Source organism: Pelodiscus sinensis, chromosome 5 (genome assembly GCF_052426305.1).
Source record: "Pelodiscus sinensis isolate ZL-2025 chromosome 5, ASM5242630v1, whole genome shotgun sequence".
Classification (NCBI taxonomy): Eukaryota; Metazoa; Chordata; order Testudines; family Trionychidae; genus Pelodiscus; species Pelodiscus sinensis.
Window position 1 is genome coordinate 80,624,172 of NC_143056.1, and position 26,995 is coordinate 80,651,166.

The 26,995-nt window shown below is 44.8% G+C and overlaps 1 protein-coding gene across 1 annotated transcript in view; it reads left to right on the forward strand.

The window, feature by feature from the left end:
* Positions 1-26,995, forward strand: part of EXT2 (exostosin glycosyltransferase 2) — a 135,103-nt gene that overhangs the window by 52,353 nt on the left and 55,755 nt on the right. Inside the window, exons 8-9 of the mRNA XM_075927527.2 lie at positions 3,039-3,170; positions 23,276-23,465. Of these exons, the coding sequence (XP_075783642.1) occupies positions 3,039-3,170; positions 23,276-23,465 (322 nt within the window). The remainder of the gene's footprint in view (positions 1-3,038; positions 3,171-23,275; positions 23,466-26,995) is intronic.

Genomic DNA, 26,995 nt, shown 5'->3' on the forward strand with positions numbered 1-26,995 from the left:
CACTGTGCATAAAGTTTATACAGAGTGAGCTCATTAGATGCTTGCCTCCTTTATCTATGAAAGAGAGAGATGCACTGCTGTTGTGTCTCTCCCCGCCTTACGCCCCCCACCCCCGTAACAACTATTTACACTGGGTTTGATAATAATACAAAAATTTACTTGTTTAAGTATAAAAAGTAGGATGTTAGTGGTTGCAAGGGAAAACACATGAAAGTAAAATACTAAGCTAAAACAAATCAAAACATGCAGCTAAGCCTAATACACTGAGGGTGTCTACACAGCCACATTATTTTGAAATAACTTAGTCCATATCCGTACAGTAGGTGGTTATTTCGAAATAATGTCAAAATACTGTCAAGCTGGAGGACTTCTTACTCCGACGCCTGTAACCCTCCTTGTAAGAGGAGTAAGGGAAGTCGGAGGAAGAGTACTCTACTTCGAAACAAGTGCTGTGTAGACACTCCCAATTTTGAAATAAGCTACGCAATTGACGTAGCTCAATTTGCGTAGCTTATTTTAAGTTAAACTCTGCTGTGTAAAGCACCCTGTGAGAAGCTGTTACAAATCTAATTTTCATTCTAGTTCTTATTTCAGGTTAAATCCTTCTCAGGATTTAAAAAGAGCTGTCTTTTTTTTTTTTTTTTTTCCCCCTGACCTGAGTTGAACAGTTTATTTCCACTCCTGTTAAAGATCTCCCTCCCCCCCCTTTTTCATGTATCTTCTTGGGGTAGGGAGCAGTTTGTGAAGCCAGCTGAAGACAATTATTGTTTGTTTCCCATTCCTGATGTAGAATTCCCTTTGGCAGCTTTGTTCAAGTCTCCCCACCCCTGTGGAAAAGTACAACATTCAAAATAAATTCTGTCACCAGGTACCATGGTCATCTGTATTTGTAGGATCAGCCACAATCTAGGCTTACCTGGAAATAGAGGACTATTCACATATCATTGCCTTAGGCATCTAGCCATTAAGTTTATTGAGTATTGCTAATGGCCTTAATTAGCACATCTAGAGATCTATAAAGGCTTATATGTCATAATTCTAATTTTGCTTACATAAATGATACATGCACAGAAATAGAATATACGCATTCAGGGGATTATAAGCTTTCCAGTGATAGGTCACATGCCCCATTTTGCATAAGTCTTATTTGTGTTATGCATATTAAAAACACATTTCCATAAAAATGTGGGGGCACAGCCTCATTTGATCAGTTTGGATGTTACCCATTGTCTTAATCACTCTTCTAATGAGCTAAGGGTTTGTTGCTTTTTGTATCATTTGAGTGGCTTTTCCCTTCCAAAGTATAAAACAAACACATTTTATATAACCTGACTTAAAAACTGCCTGCAGAATAAGGATTACGGCTGAGGACTTAACAACAGACCCCCATTTTCATCTCAGTTGTATTACTAATCTTCAAAACAGCATTTAGAATGGTGCCCTTTCTCAGGAACATAATAGAATCTGCTTGTCTACTTGCATTCTGAACACTTTTAGAAGTACAATTTTGAATTCATTGCACTTTTATATGTGTTGCTGTTCAACCTGAAGAATCCCAAGGAGCTTTACAAATTGTACATAGAGTAATCACTTTGCTCTTCCTTAAAGAGCAGCCACCTGTCGAATGGAACGCAACAGCTGCTTAGCATTGCACAATTGCCAAAATAATTCAGTTTTCATATCCAAAAGTGTATTTTGCTAAGACAATGGGATTTCCCAAAATTTGAGGAAGATTTGATCTGTTTCTAGCATATCACTAGAGCTGGCCTTTCTGCATTGTTTGAAAAGCTCCCTTGGCATAGTTAAATAGTACTTGGTCAGAAATGTGCATTATCCTTTCTGTTTATCTTCTGACTCTGCGAGCTTCCCATGATGCCAGTGCATTTGGAAATGTCTTTCCTATCACTTGCTCTCCCACCTAGACACGTGTATCCTCCTGTAGGCCAAAGCTAAATCTTGGAGAGATCAGAAAAAGAGGTGCCTTCTGGATACTTCAAGATGCTGGAAATTCCTGCAGATCAGCTAACATGAAGAAGTTCACTTTTATTAGGTCTATACACTTGAGCAATGATCATTGGCAAAGCATGTTTCCTTTTGGGTTGGATGTGGTGCTTTGGTGTCGTTTGATTCCAGGCTTCTAAAAAGTCTGTAATACAGAATTGTATTAGTCAGCAGATTCATTACCACACTCTGTTTATTCTTCCAGCACCGAGGGATTGTCTTGGATTGAAACTTTTCATAGAGAGTGTCGGTCTGCAATTGACTCATCAGAGACATTTTATACATTTGCCTGTTCGAATATGGCATTTATTTTTTTAAGAAGAGCCTTAGTTTAGAGTCCAATGGCATGCACATGTTACAGCATCCATGGCTGTTAGAAACTTGCTAGGATCAAGGGCTACAACTAATTTGCGTACACGTACACTTTTATGTAAAAATAAATGCTAATATTTGTCTGCATTTCTATGTTCTTCATAGAAGAGTAGAAATGGCTTGTTCGGTGGAGTTCACCAGTATCAAAATCCTGCAGCAGATCAAGCTTTCCGCATGCTGCAGTTGAAAGGTAGCTGTATTTTAGGCTGCTTCAGCTGGCTATTGGGCTGCACTTTGGGATTCTCTAAATAAGAAAAACCAGATATAATAAATTATTTTATGCTGTGAGTAAATCACTTTTGACGTTTTGAGGGGAAAAACTGATAAAATGTGAAAGAAACTGGATCCTTCATATGTTTGCATGCAATTTTATTCCACTAGCCCACTCACAAATGCATTGAAATGTTTTCCTCTGCAGCCACTCCTTGATTTATTTTATTTTTGGTTCTACTTTTTAAAAAAAATTTCAATAATCTTTTTCAATTTTAGGTCTCCAGCTTCTGTGGAAACATTCCTTTTTCTAGTGAATCTTTCTCTTGATTTAATTTTCATCTGATCTTTCAGTAGCATTGAGCAGATCGTGTATGACAAATGAAAATTGATTAATAGGCATCAGTCTGTTGAATTAGCAGGGTCTAAATATGCATTTCATCCTTTCTTTGCAGGCAAGGTGGTTCTGGGAAGCATATTTTCGGTCGATGAAAGCGATTGCTCTGGCCACGCTTCAGATTATCAATGACAGGATCTACCCATATGCTGCTATATCTTATGAAGAATGGAATGATCCTCCAGCTGTTGTAAGTAGAATGTACTTTTGTGGTTTAGTTATAAAATATTTTCTTTCAGATCATTCCTGTGGTATATACTATGCATCTTGATAACACTGCATTTAAAGATTCATTGTATTTGTAAGTTGCACAAAATGAACATACTTTTATGAGTCAGGTTTTTATTATATTAGCTGAATGTTTTTTATTTTTGTGTGAATTTGGTTATTCACTTTCAAAAATATCAAAGTGATAACACCACAAAAGTCACATGGTACAAATAGATTCCCTCACATAGGTCAGACACATACCTTTCTGCTGACAGGATCCTGGACTGCAGGGCGCTTTGCCTGTTGTATTGACCAGCTGGCTACCAGGCTGAACTACCCTGACTACAGGGGAATTGTAGTGACTCAGTGGCCACTAGACCGTACTACCCTGACCACAGAGGAATTGTAGTGACTTGATGGCTGCTAGGCCATGCTACCCTGAACACAGGGGGAAGGATATACTGCCCTGAACACAGGGGAATTGTATTGACCTTTGGCCACTGGGATGTACTACCCTGACCCTGAGGGAACGTATATTGACTCTGTGGCTGCTAGACTGTATGGTGCTGACCATGGGGAAATTGACTCTTTAGCCAGTGAGCCATGTTGCCCTGACAGAGGGAAGGGCATTAATATAGACTCTGGCTGTTAGGGCACACTACCCCAAGAGGAAGTTTGAGGGGCTACAGAGGACCCGTTGCCACCCTCATTGGTGGACAGCCAAGGTGCCCCTCAGCAGTCTCCTATCTCTACCCTGAAGGTTTTTTCTCCCTGTTTCCTTCTTCACACATCACTGTGAGTGTTCACCTTTGGTATTCTAATCCTCGAACTCGCTTGTACAGAAACGGATAATCATCTTGAGTGATCTACTGACTTTTTGGACAAACTAATTTCTCTTGTTACTTGGCCAGGATTTAAACCCAATTCTTTGAAGAGGAAGTACTAGTGTATGTATTAACCTGTCACATAGTTGATCCTATTCTATTATCTTACACTGCAGAATTTTGCAAACTAATTTCTTCCTTAATTTATATTTTATACATACATACAGAAAAATTAATAACTGTTTTTCCTTTTTCTAAACTATCCTGCAATAGCTGAGTCCAAGGGCTTGTAGCAAAATGGTTTTCAACCAAAACTGGAGAAAATTGCTCGGTACTTAAACTCCCTAGATTGGTGGATTGTCAACAGACTTATCCTAGGATACTGAACCATTAGCATAGCTGAGTGGGCAGAGAGTGTGGCACTGAGAGATGTCCTGGGTGAAGGTTAAGGTATGAAAGAGGGAAGCACTCTTACTCAAGAGTGAGAAGATCAGAACATCTTAGTAGACTATTATCCATCTGTTAGCACAGCAAGACTGCCCTAACACCCAGCTTGAGTTTGGCAGTAAAAGGTAAAATAGGGATTTAAAAACACCTAGCATTAAAAGCCACCTGTAAGACTACTGCTTCTCTGCTCTCCTTCTAGTAGGTTACCCACTGACTTCAATGACTATGGGAGACAGTAAAGCCCCTGCTCTGTGGGACAGTTAAGCCCTTGCTTTTTGTTCATAACTCTTTTTATTTAGAGAAAACTCCTGTATTTCTTGACATCCTGTGGGATGAAAGTTCCTAAAGTAGTTTACAAGAGATCAGTCACAAAACAAATACAGCCATCTCTAGAGCAGTCAAAGCTGTCCGGCCAAACCTTTTCATCCATCTTGCAGCCCGCCGGGACCCTCAGACAGGTTAGACCCAGTCTCCAGGCTGTTGAAACTGACTGGCTGCTGGCACCAAGTGTCTCTAGGTGCCGTATGCCCCTTGTAGCGGTGAGGGGTAAGGGAGGAGAGACTTTGCGCACTGCTCCCTCCCCTAGCACAATCAGCGCAACTCCCATTGGCTGGAAACTAGAGGGGCACATGGCCCCAGCAGCTCAGCTACTTTGAGTGGCCTGGGGCTGCAACAGGCAGGGAGCCTGCCTGCAGGTCCTGCTGGACTGCCGGCCAGCTGGCCAGGAGCCACCTAGGTAAGCACCTCCTGGTCACAGCCTGCATCTGGCATCCCTGCCCAGATCACCATCCCCTACTGTCCTAGGTCACCATTCATACCTTCTGTATATTCCCTTACCCCCAGTCACACCTTTCTCCCAGTCTCCACACCTCCTCCAGTGTTCCTCAACCAGGCCAGAATCCTCATCTGCACTGATAAACCCTCCATGACCTAGCACCCCCTGCTGCACCTCAGTCCCAGATTATAAGTAGGGATATTAAAATGCGTGTATTTAGGTAACTGAGCAATCACTGAACATGCAGGAGGGAGGAAGCTCCCTGAGAGCCAGTGCATGTGGGGAGCCAGCTTTTGAGCTGGCTGCTTCTGTGTACCAGCTCCTGCGGTGCTGCCTCTCCTCCTCCCCGCCCGTACTGCTCACTAATAGAGAGGCGGCAGTGTGTGGGAGTGAAGGGGAGGTGATTTTCTGGGAACCAGTATGCATGGGGAGCTGGCTTAAAAGGTGGCTCCCTGCAAGCACTGGTTCCTGCCTGCCCCTCTTCCTCCATGCTGCAACCTCTGATACAGGAGCAGCAGCATGGAGGTTGGGGAGAGGGGAGGCCTGTGTGTAACTGTGAAGGTTAACTGATGAGTCCAGGCTCATCAGTTAGCCATTTACATGTTTACACTATCACAATCCTAGTTATAAACCAAACTCTCTGAACCTCTTCTGTAGCCTTCCCCTTGGCCAGAATCCTCCTGCACCCATTCCCTCTCCCATATCCTGTCCCATGTCCCTGTCCCCTGTCCTAGGTCACAACCCCCTTCTTTACCCAAACTCTGTCTCAAACTCCACACCATCTCCTGCACCCTGGTACCCCACTATGTGCTCCTTTCTGCACCCAACCTTAGTCCCAGACACTATACCTCCTCTGAAGAAAATTGCAGCTATTGAGCACTTAACACAGTCTTGGTGTGGCCTCTCCAAAAATTGTCCACCTTTGCTCTAGAGTGTAACACTGAAACTGGTCAGCAACACACAACAACAGTACACAGTAGCGTAATACAAGAAGTAAATACTCTCTCCATTTGAAACTGCAGAGAAAACTTAAGGAAGCTTAATTAGCCAAACAGGTATTCATCCAAATGCCAGACTGAAACTCTTCAATGCACACAAATGGTCAGTTCCTTGGATTTATATTTCAGTTGAAAGCGATAAAGACATGCATGAATATTTTTTTTGCTTCAGTATGGAAAAAAGTCATAAAAACTTCCTTTATGAGCTGCGTAAGCTCCATGTCAGCCAGCTATGCAGAGATTTTGTGACCCTTTCTTACAGATCAGTAAAAGAAAATACAATTCAGGTCAGGAATTCATCGTTGTATTTAATTGCTTTTGAACTGACCCACACAGTTCTGTGACATTAATAACCATGGATTTTAATTGATACTTATCACTGTAGTATGAGTGCATATAAAAGTACAGGTTGTACTTCCCTCAACTTGGACTTCCTGGTCTGGCATGCACCACAGATGTTTCTGGACCACAGAGCCAAGGAACAGGGAGATCTGGCGGCAAGGCAGGAGTGTGGTAGGGGCACCGGCAACTCAGCCGAATGAGCGGCACAGTGGGGACCTCTGGCCCTTGCAGTGGCTGGGGAGCTTCCCAGCCTGTGGCAGAGCTGCAGCCCTGTCTATGAAGCTCCGCCCATGGCACTCTGTCCCCGGCAGCAGCAGGGCCAGCAGCATCTAGAGAGCCCCGACAGGTTGGGGCAACAGCAGGGGAAGGCTGGAGCCCTATCCTGGTGGCAGCACGGGCCAGGAGGTGAGGAATCTCTCCTGGTCTGGAAAATCCCCTTGTTTGGAATTAATCAAGTCCAAAGGGTGCTAGACCAGCAATGTCCAATCTGTGTAATTGATTCAGTCACTTCTCATTTAACTGGCTGAGATCTGTACCATGTATATTTTAAACATCACTCTAATAACAGAAGCCCATAACTAGAGCCTTCAATGGCTGTGATTTATTCATTTGTTGTTTTAGGGATACTTTCTTTCTAAGAGGTGAGCTTATTATTAGTGTAGCTTCTAAGTGGCCTCCTCCACAGGGTCCAGCTAATTTCTAACTTCAGACACTTAGGGCAGCAAGTGTTTATATGGTATCTGCCAGTCAAATTAATAAATTGAGTTATTTTCTTAAATAACTATCCAGTTGTCAGAATTCCAGAGATGGTCTGTGATTATCAGAAGGAATAATGTCCCACTTGAGACCTAAGCATGTTTCTTATTTTGGTTTGTGTCTAGAGAACATGTATTTATAATGGTACTGTTAATTTCTGATTAGCCCTAGTGAGAAATCATGATCTAAAAATACATTTATGCATGTGGATATTTGACACCATATCTTTTAATAGAGTGAAAAGTGTCATCATATCTAGATATGAAAATAGAATGGGTAATTAAAAGTTAATTTGTGAATGCTTCCAGTTGACAAATAACTGTATTGTGAGATAAATAAATTTCAAGGCTGAAATATTGTACATAAGAATGGCCATACTGGTTCAGACCAAAGGTCCATCTAGCCCAGTATCCTGTCTGCCAACAGTGGCCAATACCAGATGTCCCAGAGGGAAGGATCACAACAGGTAATCCTCAAATGAACCTTCCCCTGTGTGAGGGGGTGCACTCACCACCGTAACCCCCCTGCTGTCTGTCCTCAGGAATTGGCTCCCTTGGCGGGTAGGGTGCCTTCTCTGGGGTGATGTCTCCCCTCTTTACTCCCGGCTGCGGCATACTCTTCGCCACACTGCCCTCCGGCAGTGCCCAAGTCTGTCTCTGAGCCCCCCTTCCGGGGGTCGATGTTCCTTCATCGGGCCTTCTTTCAAGCCCTGCAGTCTGAGGATTTGCTGGCCAGAGCTCCCCTAGCCCTGCCTGGCCTCCCCCACCCCTGCCCTAGCTCCAGGGAGCCTCCTCCTCCTCCCTCAGCAGCCAGGTTCTCACTGCTTCCCTCTCACAGCAGCAGCCCATCCTCTATTATAGCGCCCAGCTGGGCCCTAATGGACTAGTACAGCCTCAGCTGGGCTAAACTCCCCGGCCCTGGTTCAGGCCGGGGTCTGCCCTTAAAGGGCCAGTGCAGGGCGAGCGCCCTGTCACACCCTGTTACCCACTTCCAGAGAAACAGAAGCTAGGAATACCATTCCTACCCATCCTGGCTAATAGCCATTGATTAACCTAACCTCCATAAATCTATCTACCTCTTTTTTTGAACCCTGTTAAAGTTCTAGCCTTCACCACATCCTCCGGCAAGGAGTTCCACAGGTTGTGCGCTGAGTGAAGAAAAACTTCCTTGTGTTTGTTTTAAACCTGTTGACTATTAATTTCATTTGGTGACCCATAGTTCTAATATTGTGGGAATAAGTAAATAACTTTTCCTTATTCACTTTTTCCATACCAGTCATGATTTTATAGATCTCTATCATATCCCCTTCAGTCTCCTCTTTTCTAAACTGAAAAGTCCTAGTCTCTTTAATCTCTCTTCATATGGGACCCGTTCCAAACTCCTAATCATTTTTGTTGCCCTTTTCTGAACCTTTTCCAATGCCAATATATCTTTTTTGAGATGAGGTGACCACATCTGTACGCAGTATTCAAGATGTGGGCGTACCATGGTTTTATACAAAGCCACTAAGTTATTTTCTGTTTTATTCTCTATCCCTTTTTTAATGACTCCTAACATTCTATTTACTTTTTTCATTGTTGCGGCACACTGAGTGGATGTTTTCAGAGAACTATCCACAATGATTCCAAGATCTCTCTTGAGTAGTTGTAGCCTAATTAGTCCCCACCATACTGTGTGTATGTAGTTGGGATTATGTTTTCAAGTGTGCATTATTTTACATTTATCAGCATTAAATTTCATTTTCCATTTTGTTGCCCAATCACTTAGTTTGATGAGATCTTTTTGAAGCTCTTCACAGTCTGCTTCGGTCTTAACTATCTTGAACAGTTAACAGAGAAACTCTGAAACTTTCACATCAGAGTTCTCTTAGTCTAGGAAACAGTATTAGTCAGTTAACTGGAGCATCCTTAAGTCACTATAGCATTAATAGTGAAATGTGCACTCAGTTGGGCTCCTATAAATCCCTCATCTATTACTGGCTCTTATCCTCAGAATTTACCATTCACATTCCCACAACAAATATGGCTCTCTCATCACTGACTTATTCTCCTTTCCTCTTTCTGTCTTCACTCCTAATGCTACATTTTATATGGAATTCAGGTCCATCTACACTGTGGTTCCATTCTGCAGTGTAGACTGGGCACTGGAGTGACAGATTTGGGGAGGAGACCAGAAGATGAAGCTGTGGGCATATCTGTAGGATGTTCAGAGAAGTATTGTGTTTTGCCTACAAAAGCTCATGTATGTGTGATAGGAACAATCTATTTCCCACATACAGAATGGGAAGCTACCCTCTAGGAAGGAGTACTTCAGAAAAAGATCAAGGGTCATAGTGGACCACAAGCTAAACATGAGTCAATAGTGCAAAATGTTAAAAAAAGCAAACATGATTCTGGGATGCATTGACAGGACTGTTGTGAGCAATACATGAGAAGTCATTCTTCCACTCTACTCTGCACTGATTAGGCCTCAATTGGAGTATTGTTTCCGGTTCTAGGCACCACATTTCAGGAAAGATGTACAGAAGGTCCAGAGAAGAGCAACAAGAATGATTAAAGGTCTAGAGAACATGACATATGAAGGAATACTGAAAGAATTGGGCTTATTAAGTTTGGAAAGGAGTAGACTGAGAGGGGACATGTTAGCAGTTTTCAGGTATCTAAAAGGGTGTCACAAAGAGGAGGGAGAAAAATTGTTCTCCTTGGGCCTTGAGGATAGAACAAGAAGCAATGGACTAAAACTGCAGCAAGGGAGGTTTAGGTTGGACATTAGGAAGAACTTCCTAATTATGAGGGTGGTTAAACACTGGAATGAGTTGCCTAGGGAGGTTGTAGAATCTCCAACTCTGGAGATATTTAAAAGCAGGTTAGATAGATGTCTATCTGGGATGGTCCAGACCAGTGTTCTCCAACCTTTTACACCCAAGTTCACTTTTTTTAAATCTCAGAACAAGTGAAGATCTACTGCCTCATCCTTCCCCCAAGACCCCACCCCTTCCTTGAAGCCCTCTCTATTCTCCTCCTCTCCATCACTTGCTACCCCCAGCTCTTATACACTCTACAGTGCCACTTTTTTTTCCCCGATTCTTCTGTAGGAAGAGGTTTTTCCAACATTTGGCCTGTCTAGACTGGACTAATTGTCAGAAAAACCCCTTCTCTTGGAAGCCCCCTTATTCCTCGTGGAATGAGGAATATAGGAGTTACCAAAAGAGCATGTTTGCTCTTCCACTAAAAAAACCAGAACAAATGCATCCCTGGATGTGGAAGAGTTTTTCCAGGATATCTCTGGAATCCTGGAAAAACTCCTGCAGTCTAGCTGTACCCTCACTGGGTTGAAACAGGATGTGTGGGCTCTGAGGTAGGAATGAGGGATTTGGGTGTGGGAAGGGATGAGACGTGCAAGCTCTGGGAGGAAATTTGGATGCAGGGGAAGGTGGAGAAGGGGATGCTGGCTTGGGGAGGGGGCTCCAGGCTGAGGAGTGCTGGGGTCAGATGCGGGGTTGGGGTACTAAGCAAGCCACAGGCTTGTGGGTGTGAGGGTGCAGGAATTTGGGTTGGGGTATGTGACGGGCTCAGGGCAGGGGGAACCAGAGTATGATAGGCTCATGTCTGGGGGGTGCGGGAGTGTTATAATGCTGCAGCCAGATTGGGGCTTGGCCCCAATTGGGGGTTTCTTGGCCAGGCTTCATTTTTAAATAAAAGACTGTGAAACACAAAAAGTTTCTGCATTGTCTTTATTTATGAGAATGGCAGGGAACCTGTTTTGAGTCAGGGGTCACTGACCCACAGAAAAGTCAGTTGGGGCCACACAAGGGAGATGCAAAAAAAAAAAAAAAAAAAAACCTCCCCCAAACCTCACTAATGTGACCTCAACTGTGCTGGTGGGGGCAGAGGACATAGTGCTAGTGGGTGCTGGGGCAAGGGACAGGGTTCTGGGGTGGGGACAGGGTGCTGATGGGGGCAGGGTTCTGCAGCAGGGGACAGAGTGCCAGTGGAGGAGAGGGGACAGGGTGCAGGGGGCAGGGTTCTGTAGCAGGGGACAAGGTGCCAATGGGAGCAGGAAGTCCCTGGTACCCACCTCCTTCCCCCAACTCCTTCCCTCGCCCCCTTCCCTCCGGAGCAGCGAAGCTCCAGTGCACGCCTCCTCTGGGGCCAACTCCCCCCTCCTGTGCAGCAGGGAAGCACTGGCGCACACTTTTCCTGCAGAGAAGGGTGCACCTGAGCTGAACACCATGGCCAGCTGGCCAGGCAGCTGCTCTTCTTTGCTCCATCCCAGCTGCCCTGAGCTCAGCCCAGGGAGGTTGCACTCCTGCTCATTAGGAAGCCCTTCCTCTTTGCTCCAGCCCAGCTGGATCGAGGCGCAGCCTCTCCTGGACTGAGCTTAGGGCAGCTGGGCTGGAGCAAAGAGGAGTGGCTGCCCGGCCAGCTGGCCATGGTGCTCAGCCAGGGTGCACCATGGTCCACGTGGGCTGGAGCAGAGGGAAAGCCTCCAGATCAGCTGGAGCGCGGCACAGCCTCCTCTGGCTGAACGCCACAGCCAGCTGGCCCGTTGCTTCTTGTTCTATCTTCAGAGACCAAGATGAACAAGTTTTCTCCCTCCTCCTTATGACACCATTTAGATACCTGAAAACAGCTATCATGTCCCCCCTCAGTCTTCTCTTTTCTAAACTAAACAAACCCAATTCTTTCAGCCTTCCTTCATAGGTCATGTTCACTAGACCTTTAATCATTCTTGTTGCTCTTCTCTGGACCCCCTCCAATTTCCCCACATCCTACTTGAAATGCGGTGCTGTCAGCAGATGGTCAGGGCTGTGCGTGTGCGTGCGTGCGTTCGTTCAAGAAAAGGTTTAATGTCTGTGTCTTTACTGCTAGGACCGGGGTCCCATCGCAGAGGGTGGCCAGCAGGCCAACAGACGCCCCTTTTTATAGGAAGAGCTTATTATACCTTAGATTTTAGCTGCTAGAACACAAAGTTCCTTCACAGCGGGCAGCCTAGGGAAGGCTGAAAGGTGCCCCAACGGACCAGTCACCTGAGAGTGACACAGATCCAAACGCTCAAGCTCTTCCTATGACTGTCCCTTTATGACCGGCTGAAGTTCTTTTAAATTGTGCTTGGTTCTGTTACAGCAACTGAAGGAGTCAGGTTAAAACTTAAACAGTTACAGGTTTATTAAAAAGACTTATAAAAGCATATGGTTACAATGGCTATTGCTCTCTTTCTTAACTGTTAGCAAATACAGATTTTTAAAAATGGTTACAAAAAAAAATATAGAAAATAGAAATAATGGTACCAAGTGATAGCTTAATCTTTAAAGAGCTCTAAGTCTATGTGTATGCTTAAGACAAAGGACCACATCCAGGTACAATTTTTACCCCTTTCTGTGCCTCTCGACTCCAGCATGTCAGACCAAGGTCGGTCTCTCAATTCCTAGGAAAGACGAATACGAGGTGGGCGTCCCCTTTGAACCTCGGGAGATCAAACACCTAACCCGACCAGCAGATAGATGGTAGATTGACACTCAGAGTAAATGTGCTGCTGGACCCATCTTTATACCCCTGGGGGCCCGTATCCTCTTTCTTATCTTAGAGGCCAAATTGTACTGGTCCGTTTTGTGGCGCCAGTTCTTACAAGCAAGTTTCAAGTTAATTTACACTTGCAAGAGAGATGACTAAATTGTGAGTACTAGACTTTTTTTTTTTTTTTACTGGGCGAGAGGTTCCTCCCCTCCGCGGACGGCTGTGTGTTAGTATCAATATGGGTTAAGTCAAGGGCACTCCTTGGCAGCCTCTTGGTCAGCAATTGGCATATCTCTGTTTACAGCCATTCACGGTCACACAGCCTGCGCCTTCTGCTCTGTGTGCCCTGTATGCTCCAGGCAAGCAAAAATGGATGTTACAGGGGGGTTGCTGTCTGGCTACAGGTGCCCAGAACTGGACACAATACTCCAATTGAGGTCTAGCCAGCACAGAGCAGAGCGGAAGAATGACTTCTTGTGTCTTGCTCACAACACACCTGTTAATGCATCCCAGAATCATGTTTTCTTTTTTTACAACAGCATCACGCTGCTGACTCATATTCCGCTTGTGGTTCACTATAACCCTTAGATCCCTTTCTGCTGTACTCCCTCCTAGACAGTCGCTTCCCATTCTGTATGTCTGAAACTGATTGATTATTCCTTCCTAAGTGGAGCACTTTGCATTTGTCTTTATTAAACTTCATCCTGTTTACCTCAGACCATTTCTCCAATTTGTCCAGATCATTTTGAATTATAACCCTATCCTCCAGATTAGTCGCAACCCCTCCCAGCTTGGTATCATCTGCAAACTTAATAAGTGTACTTTCTATGCCAATATCTAAATCATTGATGAAGATATTGAATATATATAGGATATGATACTGTATACTTTTGTTAGTCTCTAAGGTGCCACAGGACTATTTGTCTTCACAGTCAAAACATTGAACAAAACATTTATCTGTCTAGAAGAGAAAATCCTCCAGCAGTCTTATTGGCTGACACACGTGGTATAGCTGACTCCATATTTTTCTCAAATTCTTAGTTTCATGACGCCCAATCTACTTCCAAAAACAATTAAATTTTGATCAGTTTGGTGGGATTTTTTTTTCTTATTTGCCATATTGGATTCCTTGCCATGTCGTGATGGAAGGTGTAGTTACTAGTACACTTCTGCAGTGTTTGATAGATCATGTGTACTAAAAACATGATTAGTCAGACTTTAAAAAAAAAAAATTTCTTGGTGAAACAAAATTTGACAGTCAATTCCTCCTTGTCTTACCTGCCAAGAGCAAGAGTTCAGGATTCTCTGCTTATATGATAAAAGATGACATACTTACCTAATGAAGTGTGGTTGGTACCGTATGTAGAAAAATTTTAACTTCATCTGCTTGTGATATCCAGGGCATGAGAAACAGACTCCTGGACATGGTTCTCGGCATGCAGTGAAGTTTCAGATGTTTCATTCTCATGTCAGTTGTAATTTTAAATCCACACGCAATCTGTCTGTATCTAATGTTGCTAGTTTTTTAGAGAGCTTTTCCCTCATCTTTAATCTGGGAAAGCCTGAAAAGAGAAGTACAGACATGTGTGTGTAGGGGATTGTTTCTTGTTCTCATTAGCACTTGTTTTACATGCGCTAGTCTGAACAAACTGTAGGATTTTTCACTGCCATCTTATTCTGAAATGATTTTATTATCTGCACCTTTCCCATTAATAATCTTTCTTACTTCACCAGCTGGTTTGTGTCACTTTACTTGTGGCCTGAAAAATAGGAGGCTTGGTCTTCATTAATGGCTCAATAAAAATGTATAGTAGAATTTAGTCTTCCTTGAATTCCAAAGTTCACCTTCACAATGCACTCAGCCTTTTCTGGCCCTATGGATAGAGCCTCATTTAGTAGCATTCAGATGCTAAGGTGATGAGTACCAGTAGAACATCTTTACCTTTGTAAATGGATTGATTCTAAAGTTCCCAGTCACTATGACATTTGTAATTCTGCACTTTGTTCTGAACAGCACTCGCTGTCCACCTTCCTCATATCCACTTCTTTGGCATGTTGTTGAAATTAGTGGGGGAAAAAAGAAAAAAACTTAACATGGAAATAAATACATCATACAATGTCGAGAGAGAAAGCGAGTGATAGAACCTTTTATTGGATCAACTTCTGTTGGTGAAAGAGACAAGCTTTTGAGCTGCACAGACCTGAAGAAGCACTCTGAATAGTTCAAAAGTTAGTTTTTCACCAACAGAAGTTGTTCCAATAAAAGATACTACCTCACTCACCTTGTCTCTCTAATATCCTAGAGTACTGTAGCTAAAACAATACTGCAAATCACAGAATGTAGTCAGACTATAGAATTCACAGTTATAGGAGGCCAGCGAGAGTAAAGTAGATTGTTAACTTTAAAAAAGGTACTACATAGTTTTGCATTTGTAGTTATGGGTTAAAAATTGGTCATCAGAGATCATGCGTCAGGGCACCAGCTATTCCCACAGGAATTTATAAGGAATTCACATGAATAACCCCTGAGTGCACTTGAAGAACTCCGGTGTTATGTAGAATAAAATATAGGTTTTCGTCCAAAGCATAATATGTGCTACTGATTAGTGTACTAAACTCCACAGGCCAATGATTTTGTCCTGTCTGGCAAAAAGCCTGTTTCTGAATCCTGTGAATCCACAATGTAATCACTGTGATTGATTCTGAAGAAGTGGAGAGGGTTAACTCCTCTGGTTTTGCCCTTTGACCACTTGAGAATGGGAAGCATGATGAAATACTTTCTTAAATTATTCAGTGGAAACACATCATGCATAATTGGAACAAAATAGAATAAATCAAGGCTTTTTTAGTCTGGTAATTCATAATTGAAACCACATTGAGGTTAAGATTGATATTTAAAACAATCCAACCAAAAACCCCATCTGTGCAGAGGTAGGGGATAAGTACATCTCTGCTTTGTTGGGTACATGGAAGAACTGTTTGTTCACTGTACCATCCAGAACTTCATACTCCTTGGTCCTTGTCTCTTGGCTTTTTAATGATAGTGGGTTGTCCTTGTTCAAATATAATGTGGTTTTACTAAAAAGTTTGGTTAACAAGTATTATGTCTGGTTGTAGAAAATAAATATGTAGGAGGGAAAAAGCCATGGTTCTTGTTCATGATGGCAACAGAATCTATTTGCTATATGGTTACCAGTTTTTCCTGCTAATTATTATACCTAGGAAATTTTTAACCCTTCTGCTGTGATGTGGCCTTCTTTCACACAGCCTCAGGTTCCTAGAACCCACTCATTGGTCCCGTCTGTCACATCTCTCCCTTCAAGACTTTCCTTAATATGCATCTCTTCCCACTATCTCCTTACCACCTGACAAAGTTACTCAAACATTTTAAAAAAAAATCATCAGGGGGGTAGCCATGCTAGTTAACTTAAACAATTAGTAGTCCTATAGCACCTTGGAGACTTTGTTTTTGTTAGTCTCTAAGGTGTGTCAGGACTACATTTTTTTTTTAAACTCATGGAATTTATAAAATGTGTGTTTAGCTTCACTGCTTGCTTATTGCCTATAATCTCCTTTCTTTGTGAGCTTTTTGGGGCAGAGACCTTGCATTCATTGTGTTTAGTATTCTATTGGTGCTTTAAAGATGTTGTAATGTTTACAGTGATTAGCCAGTTACTGACTACTTGGGTTGGATGTGATTTCTCAGATGTCAAATATCTCAGTCCTGCATGCTAGCAAGACTGATTTTGTTATACCCTTATACACATGTACTCCTTCACACCTGAAAGATTAGTATAAAGTGCAGTCTTTAATGAAGACTGCTTGGCGGAGATGGAGTTCACCTTTCCAGGAGCGGGAAGGCCTTGTTTGGACACAGACTGGCTAACCTTGTGAGGAGGGCTTTAAACTAGGTTTGACGGGGGCAGGTGAGCAAAGCCCACAGGTAAGTGCTGAATTTGCGGGACTGGGAGATGGGTTGGAAATGGGGGGACTACGGCCTATAATGGCAAGGAGAAAGGAGGGTCAGGGCACAACAGGGAGGCAAGATCAAATCAGTATCTTAGATGCCTATATACAAATGCGAGAAGTATGGGTAATAAGCAGGAAGAACTGGAATTGCTAACCAATAAATACAACTATGCTATCATTGGTATTACAGAAACCTGGTGGGATGGGACGCATGATTGGAATGTTGGTATGGAAGGGTACTGCTTGCTCAGGAAGGACAGACAGGGAAAAAAGGGAGGAGGGGTTGCCTTGTATATTAAAAATGTACAGACTTGGACTGAAGTGGAGATGAACGTAGGAGATAGCTGTGTAGAGAGTCTCTGGGTAAAGCTAAAAGGGGTAAAAAACGAGGGTGATATCATGCTAGGAGTCTACTACAGGCCACCTAGCCAGGTGGAAGAGGTGGATGAGGCCTTTTTTAAACAATTAACAAAACTATCCAAAGCCCAAGATTTGGTGGTGATGGGGGACTTCAACTATCCAGACATATGTTGGGAAACTAACACAGCGGGGCACAGGTGATCCAATAAGTTTCTGGACTGCATTGGAGACAACTTTCTGTTTCAGAAGGTTGAAAAAGCTACCAGAGGAGAAGCTGTTCTGGATTTGGTTTTAACAAATAGGGAGGAACTAGTTGAGAACTTGAAAGTGGAAGACAGCATAGGGGACAGTGATCACGAAATAATAGAGTTCATGATCTTAAGGAAAGGTAGAAGGGAGACCAACACAATTGAGGTAATGGATTTCAGGAAGGCAGATTTTGATATGTTCAGAGAACTTGTAGGTAAGGTCCCATGGGAAGCAAGACTGAAGGGAAAAACAACTGAGGAGAGTTGGAAGTATTTCAAAGGGACGTTGTTAAGGGCCCAAAAGCAAACAATTCCGCTGTGTAGGAAAGATAGAAAATATGGCAAAAGACCAGCTTGGCTTAACAAGGAGATCTTGCATGATCTCAAAATAAAAAAGGAGTCCTATAAAAAATGGAAACTAGGACAACTAACAAAGGATGAATATAGGCAAGCAACACGGGAATGCAGGGGCAAGATTAGAAAGGCAAAGGCACAAAATGAGATCAAACTAGCTACAGGCATAAAGGGAAACAAGAAGACCTTTTATAAATACATTAAAAGCAAGAGGAAGACCAAGGACAGGGTAGGCCCACTGCTCAGTGAGGAGGGAGAAGCAGTAACAGGAAACTTGGAAATGGCGGAGATGCTCAATGACTTCTTTGTTTCGGTCTTCACCGAGAAGTCTGGAGGTGTGCCTAACGTAGTGAATACAAGCAGAGAGAGGGTAAGTTTAGAAGATAGGATACACAAAGAACAAGTTAAAAATCACTTAGGAAAGTTAGATGTCAGCAAGTCACCAGGTCCTGATGAAATGCATCCCAGGATACTCAAGGAGCTGATAGAGCAGGATACTCAAGGAGCTGAGCTGAGCTGAGCTGAGCCTTTAGCTATGATTTTTGAAAAATCATGGCAGACAGGGGAGATTCCAGAAGACTGGAAAAGGGCAAATATTGTGCCCATCTATAAAAAGGGGAATAAGAACTACCCAGGAAACTACAGACCGGTCAGTTTAACGTCTGTCCCAGGGAAGATAATGGAGCAGGTAATTAAGGAAATCATATGCAAACACTTGGAAGGTAATAAAGTGATAGGGAATAGCCAGCATGGGTTTGTGAAGAACAAGTCATGCCAAACTAATCTGATAGCTTTCTTTGATAGGATAATGAGCCTTGTGGATAAGGGAGAAGCGGTGGATGTCATATACCTAGACTTTAGTAAGGCATTTGATACGGTCTCGCATGATATTCTTATTGATAAACTAGGCAAATATAACTTAGATAGGGCCACGATAAGGTGGGTGCATAATTGGCTGGATAACCGTAGTCAGAGAGTTGTTGTTAACGGTGCTAAATCCTGCTGGAAAGGGATAACAAGTGGAGTTCCTCAAGGGTCTGTTTTGGGACCCGTACTGTTCAATATCTTCATGAATGATGTAGATATTGGGATAGAGAGTACGCTTATTAAGTTTGCAGCTGACACCAAACTGGATGGCGTTGCAACTTCTTTGGAGGATAGGGACATAATTCAAAATGACCGTAGCAAGTTAGAGAAATGGTCAGAGGTAAACAGGATGAGGTTTAATAAAGAGAAATGCAAAGTGCTCCACTTAGGAAGGAACAATCAGTTCCATACATACAAGATGGGAAGCGACTGTCTAGGAAGGAGCATGGTGGAAAGGGATCTAGGGGTCATAGTGGACCACAAGTTGAATATGAGTCAACAGTGTGATGCTGTTGCAAAAAAAGCAAATATGATTCTAGGTTGTATCAACAGGTGTGTTGTAAGCAAAACTCGTGAAGTCATTCTGCCGCTCTACTCTGCACTAGTTAGGCCTCAGCTGGAGTACTGTGTCCAGTTCTGGGCACCACATTTCAAGAAAGATGTGGAGTAATTGGAAAGGGTACAGAGAAGAGCGACAAGAATCATTAAAGGCCTAGAGAACATGACCTATGAAGTCAGGCTTCATGAACTGGGCTTGTTTAGTTTGGAAAAAAGAAGATTAAGGGGGGACATGATAGCGGTTTTCAAATATCTAAAAGGGTGTCACAAGGAGAAAGGAGAAAATTTGTTCCTCTTGGTTTCTGAGGACAGGACAAGGAGTAATGGGCTTAAAGTGCAGCAGGGGAGGTTTAGATTGGACATTAGGAAAAAATTCCTAACTGTCAGGGTGGTCAAATATTGGAATAAATTGCCAAAGGAGGTGGAGGAATCTCCCTCTCTGGAGATATTTAAGAACAGGTTAGGTAGACATCTGTCAGGGATGGTGTAGACAGAGCTTGGTCCTGCCTTGAGGGCGGGGGGCTGGACTCGATGACCTCTTGAGGTCCCTTCCAGTCCTATTATTCTATGATTCTATGAAGGGATTGCCTCCATTGCTTTAACTACTCTTAACATAGGCTCATGCTGAATTCAGTGTTCTGGTATGTGTATGCAAGGCAAAAATGCAAATGGAAACTTTTTGTTTTTGCTTGTGGCACTCATACACAAGCCAACAGCAATAGATGGAATCTCTTCTCATGGACTCATCCCTTTAAAGAATTCTCACACCTCCCCAACTTCAAGCCAATCTCCTCACTGCCCCCTCACATTGTGGGTTTCCCATATTGTTTGTGGAGAGGCTTGCCAAACTACTGAGACTACCAGATTATGGAATGTGAGATCGTTGTTAGGAAGATGCTGCTGTTTGTAACCTGATCCTGCTTGCTCATAAAAGTGATTTCAATAAACAAACTGTCAATCTTGGGTTCATTACAATGGCTCCTGTAATGAATATTAGCATGGGAGGAATGAAGAGGGAAAGGATTGCCGTATCCATAACTGGAGCGTCAACACTTTGTCATGGAAAGTGATAAATGATCTTTCCACTAGTACCTTTTGCTCTTCTTTCTGTTAGTGAAAGTTCAGATGGATACCCATCATGAGGGCGAATAATGATAGAATTAGAACAAATTTCTCTCAACATGTTGACTTCTCCAGCTGCCTGTGGTTGGGAGTAGCCATTTAGATGCCATGATGCATTTTGTGACCTGCTGTCATAATTGAGATTTAATTAGGTTTCTGTTGAGTTAATTGCCTGCATTGTTTGCCTTCCCCAGCATAAGTCTGGAAGACTCAAGTAAATTATGAAGGCTTGAATTTGCCCAATTTCCTGCAGAAAGTGGGGTCAAGAGGTCTCAGACTGTAGACATACACTTCAGGCAGGCAGCAGGGGGTTGGCTCTTAATGGCACTTCAGAGATGTCTAAATGCCCTTTTGAAATGTTTCCCTTAAACAAGGGGCCTTGGATTTCTTTCCCCATTAGGTTCCAAAGAGAAGAGTACAAGCTTTTCCTTTACTTGGACACCACTTACAGGGGCATAAGCTGAAATAAACTGGAATGTTCTGAGAGGTTAATTTTATTTCCCTAAGAGGTTACTGCAGTAGAGAAGTACAGGCAGTCCCCGGGTTATGTACAAGATAGGGACTGTAGGTTTGTTCTTAAGTTGAATTTGTATGCAAGTCGGAACTGGTACATATTGTAGGGGAAACTCTAGCCAAACATTTCTCCAGAGTTCAGTTTTATTCTCCCACACCTCACTTCCCTCAGTCCTTTATTCTCAAGCTGAGGTGTCTGCTGAGAAAAGCCGCTCTGCATCTCCCTGGTCTGCGGGGGGGGGGGCGCTAGCTTCGCGTCTCCCTGGTCTGCTGGGGGGGAAGCAGCTAGTGCAGGGTTGCCTCACCCCGTTTGTAAGTAGGGATTCGATGCAAGTCGGATCCATGTAACCCGGGGACTGCCTGTATTGTACTGTCAACAGAGTAGGATCAGTTGGAATTGACATCGTCATGTGTAAAACCTTAGATTGTTGCTTATGTTAATACTCTTTTAGTAGGGGTTGTCTATATATTTTGTGAAATACTTAGCACTGTTTTGGATGTTAAAGTAGTTTCAGAAGATGATGGAAAGGAGTCATCCAAAATTATATAGTTTCCTATTAATATTACTGTAGTGCCTAAGAACTTGAAGTCATGGACCAGGGCCCCATTATGCTGGGTGCTAACACACACTCTTAAGATATATTGTGTCCAGAAAGGAGCTTGCACAATAAAGGAAAATTCATATGGGATTTCTTAATTAGAATGGTGGGTGTCACTGTAAAATACAAAGAAAATTGTCTGTATGATGACTTCACCAGTTATTTCTTTCTGCTGGGCAGAAATGTAGGGTTTTCTTGGCATTGTCTTGAATATGCTGCTAAACCCTTGCTGCAGGTATTAATAGAAGCAGACATGTAAGGGATGCACAAAACAGAATTCTAACCATTAAAAGGATCATTTGGAGGAGATGGGAAAGTGGAGGAAACTTCATATTCAGGATGTTTGAGGGGAAAAAATGCAGCTTTTTGAAGTTGCTCTTTAAAGGTCTAATGAGATAGTGTGCTCTAGTCAAATTTAGGTTGTGGTTCACTGCAGAAATTCTTGGACTACTCCATAATCAGAGTGTTCTACCCTTGCTCTTCATGTCCCAAGTCATATTAAAGAAAATGAGCTAAAAACTGGCTTTACAGAATGTGACATCTGAAATTTGAGAGCTATTGCTGCACATGTGAACTGCTGATATCACCAAGACAGACCAATAGATATGCAGAGTATTTTAGTATTATAAGTGGCATCAGGTAAAGGTTGGAAAGGCAGCAATCTTTGAAGTGTGAGAAACAAGAACCTAAAGATTCTTTAAAGAAATCGTGAGGCTTCATACCTCCTCTCAAGAAATACAAGCTGATAACTTTGATACATAAAGTGTTTGTTTTTTCCCTATACTAGCAGAAGTATAGTATGTGTTTTAACTGGGGTTTCTTACAGTGGTGGAAGAAAGTTCCTGGGCAATGTTTTCTAGACTACTAGAAGTGTTTCTAGTTCTTTGTTGGTTGAGATTCAAAACAGTGTCAGCATCTGTTTTCCCAAATCCCAAACCCTTTCCTCCACCCCCAACTAAGTCTTGTTTTTCACCTCTGTTTTTCTGTCCCAGCCTTAATATCAACATCTGAATAGTGAACTGGAATGAAAAAGCTGAGAGTCAAAATGCCTGCAAGTTTCATTGCTATCTGATGGTTCATTTGCAGCTGCCTCTCCCTACATCTTTGGCTCCAAATGGGGTTGGCAAACTTAGTGAGAACAGAGTTGTCTGTCTTGTCTCTTGCCAACTAAGCTGGCTTCCTTATGCTGGCAGTGCATTGAAATAAAAGCTTTAAAGTCTTGAAAGGGACACCCTAGTTAAAATTCAGATGGAGTAAATAACTCTTCAAAATTGATCCTGGCATCTCTTATAGGATTTTTTATTTAACTGTAATAGGTTTTCTTTCACAAAGAATAAAGCTATTTTTGTTGAAGTTAATATTTATCCCTCTTTTTATTACGTCAGCATTTGTCTTTTTTATTTGTGTTCATTTTGTGTCTGGATTATGCTTTTGCTGTTTTTTCTAAATTCTATTTCCACTCTCAGGTGGCTCTCTGCTTATTGGCCCATTGAGTGAATGTAAAAAACAAAACACTTTCAAGCAAAGAGTAGCAAATGAGAATTGAGCCATGCTAGCTGAGTTTAAAATGCCCCCCCGTCACCTTTTCCCCAGAAGTCTTTTCATCCCTTTTACTCCACTTTTTCCAAACCCCATCACTGCATGTAAAGAACTATGAATTATGAAAAAGAAAATAGGATTGTTTGAAAGGCTAATTTTTCAAAGAGTTAGGGTGTTGACCAAAGAGACCTATCTTAGCTAAATTCCCACTCTGGTACTTAAATTCTGACTGTTTATATTCCTCTTTTATAGTTTTAATTGATCCTGATCTGATCCAGTATCTTCTCTGCTTTTACAGAAATGGAGCAGTGTGAGCAACCCGCTCTTCCTTCCATTGATCCCACCACAGTCTCAAGGCTTCACTGCTATAGTCTTGACATATGACAGGGTGGAAAGCCTATTCCGAGTCATCACTGAGGTGTCCAAGGTGCCCAGTCTATCCAAGCTGTTAGTTGTCTGGAACAATCAGAATAAGAATCCACCAGAAGGTAAGGCATGCAGTTTCAAGTGAGGTGATATGTGTACAGTACATTTATTCTACATCTAGTGCAATGCATCCTCTCTTCTATGTATTTTTAAACACAAAACTCTTTAAAAATATTTCATCGTGCTTTTCAAATAAAAAGGCATACTTTCATGACACACTTCTTTTAAAATTGCAAAATACAAAAGGCCAAATTACACTTTTAAAAAGATGTGTGCTGGTTTTGCCATGGCTAGTTGTTGACTCAACAGCAAGCCACACAAGTTCTTCAAGTGGCCCCGTGGGTGCTCCACTCTAGGTGTTGGGTCTGACCCGGCGCCACTGATCGGGAGATTTCATAGCCATATTGGGCTGGACCGCTCATGCTACCTTCGCCGCTGGTCATTCACTCCCTTTCTAACATGCGCGGTTCGGCCCCCCCTGCCAGTTCCTCTCAACCGTCCTCGGTTGCTGACGGGAGCTGGCAATCTCTCTTCATTGCTTACCATTTCTCTGAAAAAACAAAACAAAAAAAAACCCCAAAACAAACACTCGTGTTCCACTACTCCATCATGTAAGCGAGCCGAGAAGAGATACTTTATATCTTCAAATGGTGCTGAGTTCCTTTTTACTCACCCCCAACCAAATTCGGTGGTGGTGGATACAGCTCTGCAAAGAATCTGCAAGTAAGGAATTCAGGAGCAGACAAGGACGCAAAGAGACTGGACATATTCAGAAGAAAAGTGTACTGCTCTTCAACACTTCTCCTCCGTATCGCAAATTACGCAGTGTTACTTTCTAATCCATAGTTTTGACAACATTGCGAAATTATCGGAAATTGCTCAGAGAATTTCCAAAACGGACAAAATACTTCTCCCAACTATACTGCTAGTTATGCATGTGCCAGTGTGACGGCGCGTTGGGGGTTCCCCGTCTCCTGCACCCCGAAATGGCACAAACAGACTGCACCAGCCAGTGGAATTGAGGGTGGTTTATTGCTCCTCCAGCACAGCGCAGCACAGATGTAATCTGGTTACAGGAACTGGGCTAGGATGCCTCAGGCCCCCTTGAGATGGGGGAGACTGGGCCCCTAAACTCCAGCCCCTTCCCCTAGGCTCTCCTCCATGCCCTCCGACAGCCAGCAACCAACTCACTAACTTCCAGCCCTGCCCCCAAGCCAAGGCAGCATTCCACCTTCCTTTGTTCCTCTCCGTGGGGGGTGTCTGGCCACTGGTTTGCATAGTGACTCATCCTGTTTTGCTGGGTCGTGGTACCCACGGCAGCCAGTGGGGGTTCCCCCAGAGCCAGCAGCATAGAAACCAGCCAGGTACCCCCACTACGTCACAGTTCTCCCCCCTCCGAGAGCGAACTGAGCAGGGTCACTCCGCTCGTGACCTGGGGAAGTTCGGGTCCTCTGCGTGGGAACCCGCCCCGGGGACATGGGTGCTCCCCTTGACTCGGGCCGGCCGTGGCGAGGCCCCACATGAATTGGCTTCCCTCTGTCCACTCGCCGCCCCGCTCCAGGGCGACTGGTGCAGGCCTGTCCTCGGGGGTCACACCCACCCTTCCGCTGGCCTTGATCTCTGGCCGGGGTTTCTCGGGCCGGGGCCATGAGCCCAGCGAGCCTTCTCTGGACAGCCAGGGCGGCTTCCACCCCCGATGCTCCATCCAGGGAGGACTTCCCCTCCCATAACTCTCTCAGCCAGCCCAGAGGGTCTATCTGGGGTAGAGACCCCCAAGCCGCTTTCCTCCTGTCTTGGGCCTTCCCGCCCCTCTGGCAGGAGTCACAGGACCGGCAGTACCGCTGCACGGCTGTAAAGATTCCCGGCCAATAGAAGTGCTGGAGCAGCTTCAGCTGGGTGCTCCGGATCCCCCGGTGGCCCCCAACGGGGGAATCGTGGGCCAAATACAGCAGCTTGAGGCGATACTTTCGGGGGACGACCAGCTGCCGCTCTACCCTCCATGCCCTCGCCTTCCTGGGGGGGAGCCACTCACGGAACAGGAGCCCACGCTCACGGAACAGGAGCCCACGCTCCCGCAGGAATCTCTCCTGGCCACCTCTCCCCCGGGGCTGAGCTGCACGGAGGCCAGCCTGGTCCCTCAGCCTCTGCAAGGAGGGGTCTGCCTGCACCTCAGCCTGGAATTCAGCTGCTGAGGCAGGGATCGGGACCTGTCCCCCACCTCTGCCTAGGTCCGGAGTCCCAGCCTGGCTGGACCCCGTGTCCACTGGGATGGGACCCTGAGGACGCTGCCAGGAGTCCTTCCCTGGACCCACGTTGTCAGCCCCCCGCTGGCTCTGGCTCCGGGTAGTGACTAGAGCCCGCTGGGATTCATGGGGCCACTCCTCTAGGTCGTTCCCCATCAGCACCTCGGTGGGCAAGTGCGGGTGCACCCCCACTTCCTTGAGGCCCTCCTTGGCCCCCCATTTCAGATGCACCCTGGCTACAGGCACCTTAAACGGGGACCCGTCTATGCCCTTCAGGGTCAGCTGCGCGTGGGGTAGTATCCGCTCCGGGGCCACTATGTCGGATCGGGCCAGAGTCACCTCCGCCCCCGTGTCCCAGAAGCCCGTCACCTTCCTACCATCCACCTCCAGGGGTATGAGGCACTCGCTCCGCAGGGGCCGTCCTGCCCCCACCCGGTACACGGAGAAATCCGCCTCCTGAGAATCAGACCTCCCAGGGGAGGTGCACTGAGCATCCTTCCCCTCTCTCTGAGCTGAGGTTTGCCTGCCAGCCCCTGCCTCTGGGGCAGCCTGCCCTTCCTCCCGCCCCAGCCAGTTAACCCTGGAAAGTCCCCGGTCCTGGGACCTGGTGCACTGAGCCCTCTTGTGGCCTTTTTGCCCACAGCGCTGGCAAGTTAGGCTTTGGGCTGTCTCTGTCCAGGCCCTGGCTGGTTCTCTGGGGCGCAGACGACCTGTTCCTTGGTCTCGCCCCGTAGTTGACTCCCTCCGTCGCTGAGCCGAGATCCGGTCTCTGCGCGGTTCCCTTTCTCTCCGGGACTCCCGTTCACACCCGGACCGGCTCTCCGTGAACTCATCCGCCAGTCTCCCGGCCTCCTGGGGGTTCTCTGGTCTCCGGTCCTTGAGCCACAGCCTCAGTTTGGGTGGGCACGCTGCATAGAACTGCTCCATCATGACCAGCTTGAGCAGCTCCTCTGCAGTCTGGGCTCCGACTCCAGACACCCACTTGCGGCAGTATTGCGCCAGGCGGGAGACCAGATCCACATAGGTCTCCCGTGGCCCTTTCTGTACCCCCCGGAACTTCTTCCTGTACATCTCGGGGGTCAGCCCGAACTTGTGCAGCAGGGCCTCCTTGACTCGGTTGTAATCCCCGGGCTGTAGGTCCTCCAGCTGACTGAGCACTCCGGCCGCCTCCTGGCTCAGTGCGGGGATGAGCTCCTGCAGCCAGTCAGCTGGGGGAACCCGTTGCAGTCCACAGGCCCTCTCAAAGGCACTGAGGAACCCGTCTATGTCACCCATGTCCTTCAATTGGGCCACCACGGGCCTCTCCAAGCATCTGGCAGTCCTGGGACCCTGGGGCCTATCCGCACTTG